The following is a 7,421-nucleotide window of genomic DNA, read 5'->3' as shown; positions in this document are numbered from 1 at the left end:
TTTATCTCCCAAACAAACACCCCCTAGGCGTTACTCCCTCAAAAAAAAAAGAAGGACTAGTCCTTATTTTTTTTATTTTTAATATGACATATTATTGAATAACTGGATGATGTGCACATATTCAATCAAACTTCTAAAGAATTCTAAATGAATCTAATTTAATTTCAAGAATTCATTCCGCTTCGAGAAAAGATATGTTAAAACTCCTTTCCAAATCGAGAGGGGTGTATACCGATTAATGTTTAACTCTAAAATATGGAAATATTCGTTTATTACATTGATATTAATTTTTATTTTCTTTTACATACTATATAATGTGAATTCTTATTGTGCTGGCTTAGGACCTACGAATATGCTTCTCAGATTCGATTTTTTCCAGTGTCAATTAAGGTGAGCTATTTAACCTCTTCAATTTGAATTCATATATTTGAAAATTATAATCGTGTATTTTACTTTATGTTTGAAAACTTTCATACATACACTCTATGACCATAAATAAAGTCTCCTGAGAAACCTAATATTCACTAAAAAGAGAATTCTAATAGAGATTGATTTGACTTTTTATATTTGAAAATTATTATCATGTATTTTACTTTACGTTTGAAAACATTTATACATGACTCCTTTATGGCTATAAGTAAGGTCTTTTGAGAAACCTAAAATTCACTAAAAAGAGAATTCTAATAGAGATTGATTTGACAACTTTATATTTGAAAATTATTATCAAGTGCTTTGCTTCACGCTTGAAAAGTCTTATACCTCACTTTTTTGGCTATAAATAAGGTCTTTTTGCACAACCTAAAACATCACAAAAAAAAAAACTATAATAGAGATTGTTAAAATATACACATAAAAAGAATCATGGAAGTAAGCATGATAAGAAAAGGTGTTGTGATGATGTTAATTGTAACACATGTTGAATGCAACTCTCCATCTAAGAATTTGGGCCAGCTAAGCTCAAAGGACTCCCAAGAGCATGGTGTGTATTTAAGTGTAACATGTCATGTCTTAAAGACATGATACACAACAAATTTGAAGCATGCGTGATAGATTGTGACAATAAAAAATGCTAGGCGCCGGTAAAAACGATAAAACATTACTATGATCTTATACCATCAACAATTGTGTCTAGATTTACTTTCTCTTCATCTATTATTGTCTTTTTTAGCAAATACAAATATGTTTTTTCTTTTGTAGGTGCTCGTGCAGTAGTTCATACAGAGTGTGATTCAAGCTTGGAGATTTGCAACAATAATAAATAAATAAATAATGTGTATGGATGATTCTATATAATGAAATGTACTAATGAAATGTACTCATTGAAATTGACATTATGTCCAACTTAAATAAATTATCTTTTGATTCACAATGCCTAACTTCTATTTTTTTATAATCTATTTTTGCAGGTATTTTTTATTTATAATTTTTTTCCTATTATTGATTCATGGATTTGGTTGCATGCGTAACATTGTTATAATATAAGGGTACATATTAAAGATTCCACAAATAAATTGATACATGATGGTTAACACCTTAACTAACTAAACTAACCAATACTAACTAACGTTTCTTTGAAGAAAAAAAATAAAAAAAAGATGCTAACTAACGTTAGAATATGAATTAAATTTCAACATGCACGTGATGTCTTTAGAAGTATTGATTCTACTGTGCTTATACTCAAATTATATCTCATTCTAATTAAAAATATAAATTTGTTCTAAATTATATGTTCTTTTGCAATATCAATGAACATTGACATTTCTTTTCCAATTACGTCCTTCCTATTTACTAATTCATATTAATTTATTTTTTCATACTAATGAACAATATTTTTACAAAGTGAAATTTCTCATCTCCATATAATATTAATTGCATTTTTAATTTGTATGATACGAAGTAACATATAATTTGAGACGGATAGGGTATATAAATATAATGGTATAAATATACACTGCCTTCCCATGAGGGCAAACCTATAATGATTTATGCAATTCTTCCCTCCCCAAGAAAAGTTTGAATACCACCCCTTTCTCGGCTTTACACTATTTGGTCACTAGCTCTAATTTATTAAATAAAATGCAAGGTTTTTTCTAAATTACCTTTGAAGAATGGTGGGTAATTTACCCACCAACCAATGAAAATGAACAATTTATTTGTGGGGTCAAGATAGTTCATGTATATGTGCTTATGTGGCTAATGTGTATTGGTTGGGTAAATTACCCATCATTCTTTCATGGTAGCCTAGTTGTCACCAAAATCCAAATGAACATATCATTGATTCCCTTAACAGATAAAACTTAATTCAGGTTGTTTTCCAAAAAAAAAAAAAAAAATCAGGTTTCATTTTGGGTACTGATTCTCCACCATTTTTGGCTTTTTGTTTAATCTCTCCCTTATTCCTAGCAGACAAAATTGCGCTGATTTCCTTAGTTTTAAAAATCAGTTTTGAAAACAAAGGTTTAAGTTGGTTTTTAACTCAATTTGAAACTTGTTTTTCTCTCAAACCCTAAACCACTAAAGTAGGTTGTTTTGTTAGTGGTTTCCATTTACACGCTCCACATCTTTCGTCTTCCCCTTCAACTTCATCATGATTTCCATTCATCACCATCCCTGAAGTGTCGCCATCGTCACCACCGTAGCCGCCGTCCTTCCTTCCTTATTCCCCGTTCTAGGGTTCCTTTCTTCTTCTCAGGTTTGTTTCTTGTTCCTCTTTTATTTTTTATAAATAACATCTGTTCTTCCCTGTTCAATAATTTTGATCCACGGATTTTTGGTTTTTTTTTTCCTCTCCTATGTTATTTCAATAATTTTTGTTGTTTTGATTTTCTTGTTATGTTGTTCTTCAAAATAAAAACAAAAAATATTGACAAAAGAACAATTAAGACTTTGACAATAACATTTGCTGGTTACTATAGTGAACACAAACATGCACCGATTATAGCAATGATGTTATATTAATTCTTCATACATTAATGCCATTTTTTAATGTTTGCTAATATTGTGTCGACTATTTTTCAAATCTTGCCAAAAAAAAAAAGGTAACATTTGAAAGAGAATAACTCAATGAACAGTTGAGAAAATAGAGCTAAGCACATCTCGATAATGTTTGTCTTCCTTGAATAATGTTTCTTGTGGGGGGGTGGGGGGTTTACTTTGACAAGAGTTACAATTTTGGGGAATTTTTTCCTATTCACTCGAAAATAATTTTATCCATCCAAGCTATCATTTTTGTTACCCCTATTAAATTTCTATAATTTTGTGTTTTGTATTATTAGGATTTTTTCCATTTTCTAGTTCTGAATTAATTTTAACATTTAAATATTTTAGTTTTTTATTATTAGGATTTTTTTTATATATATTAGATTTATACTAATAGTTCAATTAATCCATTGGATTTTAAAAATAAGTTAGATAAATTGAATACATATTTTTAAATGGATGGATTCAATACAATCCATTAAAAAATATTGTTTAGTGGATGGATTTAATGAATTTTGTAGTGGATATAGATTTGGTGGATTACTTTGCCACCCCTAATAATAATTGTTTCATATTACAATATGAGTATGGGTGTGTGTGTGTGTATATATATATATATATATATATATATATATATATATATATATATATATATATATATATATATATATAGATAGAGGGCATTTCAAATAAGAGGAGTTTTAAAATGAGAGGTTAAGAGGATGAAACAGTGGCCATTGGATTAATTAGATGGCTGTGATTAAAAGAAATGGTTTAATGACTCACGTGACTCCTTCTCCCCAATTTTCCAATTTTCCAAAACGCGCGTTGCTTGCTTTCTCTCCATATTTTGTTGACGTTCTTTCTTCTTCTCATCACCGACCTTCTCACTTCTCTCCAACCATGGACAAAGATACATCAATTTGAATACTAAAACTTGCACTTACGTTCAACAATCATTATGGACAAAGATTCATCAACTTGTTTTCAAATTCCTCAGGTATATTATAATTAGTTTGGATCCTAAGAGATAGTTTTTTTTTTTCTTTCTATTTTCTTGTTGTCGTTGCTCTCTATACTCCAATACTGGTTCTATTACTTGTTGTCGTTGTTGTCTATAGTAGTTTTATTACTTGTTGCACTGACCTTCTTTCTATTTTCTAGTTGTCGTTGCTATCAATTTGATTATTTTTTCTGTTTTGTTCTTTTTTATTGGCTGCACCGTTGTGGTATTTACTTGTTTTATTTTTCTTTCTGTTTACTTGAGAAATAAGCTCAGTAGGTTCCATGATTTTCTTTGTTTGGAATGCTTATCAGAAAGAGTGTTAGTGTTATATTAATGTAATGTAGAAGATCTCTACACTTGTTTTTAGTACTTGATAGTATTCCATCTATTTATAGTCGACAAAGAGGAATAAGAATGTAGGTACTATATAATAGGGAGTGACTTCATAATTGCCAATAATTACCATCTGACACAGGTATGGGACCACTTCAGCCTGAAGAGGAGCCAGTTTATGTAGTTAGTTTTTTAGAATTAATAATAGAAACATTACTTAGTAACTCTCTGTTTTCTTCTTTTTTGGGACCATTTTTGTTGGCTGCAGAGTTGTGTTCATTTTAGGAATACACACTCTTTGTTTATTCTTTGTTTGACTTTTTATTGTTAATTCTAGGAATATGAATGTGAGCCAAATTTTGACGATGAATTAAAGCCTAAGATTGGACAAGTATTTGATACATTAGATGAAGGTAAAAAAAATTATGAAAAATACGCACTCTCTGTCGGATTTAGTGTGCGTTCAGCATCATCGACTATAGATAAAAAAGGCGTGAAGCGTTGGAAGTATTTTGTTTGCTCGAAAGAGGGTTATTTGGCAAAGAAGAAGGATGATAAGGAGGAAAGTGAATCTACTGTCAAGGCTAGAAGAAGAAGGGATTTAACAAGAGAAGGATGCAATGCAAATGTTGGTTTCAAATGGGTAGGGGAAGGTAAGTACGAGATAGCTCGATTTCATGAAAGCCATACCCATCCACTTGCTTCACCTATGAAGAGACCGTTTCTAAGGACTGCAAGGAAGGTTAATCCATTTCACAAAAGCTTATTACATGCATGTAGTAGAGCAAATATTGGACCTTCATAAGCTTTCCACTTATTAAAAGAACAGTGTGGGGGTTATGAAAATGTTGGATGCACGCAGAGAGATCTTCAAAACTATTCCAGAGATTTAAAGTCTTTGAATAAAGATTCTGATGCACATGTTTTGATAGATTACTTTAGAAGAAAGCAAGAAGTTAATCCATCCTTTTATTATGCATATGAGGTAGGTGAAGAAGGCCGGCTGAAGCATGTTTTCTGGGCAGATGGTATTTGTAGGAAAAATTATTCCTTATTTGGGGATGTGGTTTCATTTGATACTACATATGAAACAAATATGTATCATTTGATTTTTGCACCTTTCACCGGGATAAACCATCATCGACAATCTATTACGTTCGGAGTAGGACTTATAACAAATGAGAAAAGTGATTCATTCGTATGGTTGTTTGAAAAGTTTTTGGAAGCAATGGGTGGACATAAGCCAACTCTTATAATAACCGATCAAGATCCTTCCATGAAAGTGGCTATAGAAAAGATTTTTGATACTTCTACTCATAGATTGTGCATGTGGCATATCATGAAAAAAGTTTCTGAAAAAGTAGGTGTGTCCATGAATGATGATGATGAGTTCAACAAAAGTTTCAAGTCATGTGTTTGGGGTTCAGAGACACCAAATGAGTTTGAAGAGACTTGGGCATTTTTGATGACAAGGTTCGAGTTAGAAAAGAATAAGTGGTTGTTACATATGTTTGAAATTCGAAGGATGTGGATCCCAGCATACTTCAAAGACACTTTTATGGCTGGGATATTGAGAACAACATCAAGATCAGAAAGTGAGAATTCTTTTTATGGTAATTTCCTGAATCCTAATGTTAACTTGGTTGAATTTTGGATGAGGTTTGATTCAGCAATAGAAGCGCAACGACAGAAGGAGTTACTGGCTGATAATAACTCTATTCATTCTAAACCAAAACTAAAGTTGGAACGTGGTATAGAGAGGCATGCAAGAGATGTGTATACTCGTGAGAACTTTTATATATTTCAACATGAATTATGGATTGCATGCGTGGATTGTGGGATTGAAAATAAGAAAGATGGAGATGGGATGGAAATATTTCATATATATGATAATAGTGAGACCAATGGTAAACTTCGAGAAGTGGTGTATAACTTGTCCGATCACAATGCAAATTGCTCATGCAAAATGTTTCAGGCTGAATGAATACCTTGTAGACACATACTTTGTGTTTTAAAGGGAAAAAAATTCAATGAAATACCAAGTAAGCACATTGTGAATAGGTGGACTAAGTTTGCAAATAGAACACCTATTTTTGACATAGCTGACAATGTTTTGGAGGAAGATAGCAAACTAATTTCTGATGTGTGGAGTCACTTACATAGCTGTGTGGAGAAGGCTGGCAAAGATAAGGGAAAATTGCTTCTGTTGTTAAATGGGGCTGTTAACATGGAAAAACAATTGGACGAGTTTGAAGGGAGTTCTAAGAGAAACAGGACAGATGATTTGATTATTGGGTCCAATATTCCTGAGGAAGTAGAAATCCTTCCACCAAATTTTGCAAAGACTAAAGGTAGTGGGAAAAGAATCAAAGGTGGCAAAGAGAAGGCTATTGAACAACAACAAAAAAAGGCAAGACTTTGTAGGTTATGCGGTGAGTATGTGCATCATGACAGCCGCAATTGTCCCCAAAGATCATCTCCATAATTTTGGTAAGAAAACCCTTTTTGTGCTCATGTTTATGGTGTACTTATTTTGATCTTTTTGTGCAAATGTTTATGGTGTAAATTTTTACTTGATGTTTTTTGTTTTTAGGATTGGAAGAATGGCATAGAAGAAGGAAGAAGGAAGTTAGACAAACAAGATGAATAACATAGAAGAATGAATGTCATATTTTGATTTGAAAGTTCTGTTTTGTATCAGTAACTTAAGTTCTGTTTTGTATCAGTACTTGTTTAGATTTGATATCAGTACTCCTATTATTGCTTGGTTCAATTTTCTTGTTTTTTTGTTTCTGTTTTGTTCTTTTTTGCTGGCTGCAGCATTGAGCCAAATTTTAGGCTATCAGTACTCGTGAATTGAGTTATTTGGCTATGCATCATTGTAGCAAATATCACTCCTATTATTGTGCTTGACTTCCTCATTATAAGCAACAACATATATGTATTCCCTGACTAAGAAAAGTATATTTATGGGCAACAACATATATGCCTATTTTTGTGCCAAAGTAGTTATCAGTCATGTAGCCAAGTAGTAACAAAATAGTTCTTGGTAATAATGTGTTTTAGTCAATTTTTAATTCAAAATAAAACCTAAAATCTGAAT

The 7,421-nt window shown here is 31.5% G+C and overlaps 1 protein-coding gene and 1 long non-coding RNA gene across 3 annotated transcripts; both read left to right on the top strand.

Annotated features, from left to right (window-relative positions):
- Positions 1 to 822: 822 nt before the first annotated feature.
- On the top strand, positions 823 to 1,369 carry LOC25486362 (uncharacterized). The gene is made up of 2 exons (XR_003009075.2): positions 823 to 1,079; positions 1,198 to 1,369. It is a non-coding gene; the product is annotated as an uncharacterized lncRNA (long non-coding RNA).
- Positions 1,370 to 3,865: 2,496 nt separating this feature from the next.
- Positions 3,866 to 7,044, top strand: LOC112419338 (protein FAR1-RELATED SEQUENCE 5-like). 2 transcript variants are annotated; one of them, XM_039830414.1, is made up of 3 exons: positions 3,866 to 3,979; positions 4,656 to 6,808; positions 6,912 to 7,044. In XM_039830414.1, the coding sequence occupies exon 2, from the start codon at positions 5,415 to 5,417 to the stop codon at positions 6,300 to 6,302; it is 888 nt and encodes a 295-aa protein (XP_039686348.1). In that variant the 5' UTR covers positions 3,866 to 3,979; positions 4,656 to 5,414; the 3' UTR covers positions 6,303 to 6,808; positions 6,912 to 7,044. Both variants share the same exon structure in this region, with proteins under 2 accessions (XP_039686348.1, XP_039686349.1).
- Positions 7,045 to 7,421: the final 377 nt, after the last annotated feature.

This window comes from Medicago truncatula, chromosome 2 (genome assembly GCF_003473485.1).
Source record: "Medicago truncatula cultivar Jemalong A17 chromosome 2, MtrunA17r5.0-ANR, whole genome shotgun sequence".
Classification (NCBI taxonomy): Eukaryota; Viridiplantae; Streptophyta; class Magnoliopsida; order Fabales; family Fabaceae; genus Medicago; species Medicago truncatula.
Note: the sequence above shows the minus strand (reverse complement) of the source record. Positions and strands in the feature narration are given on the sequence as shown.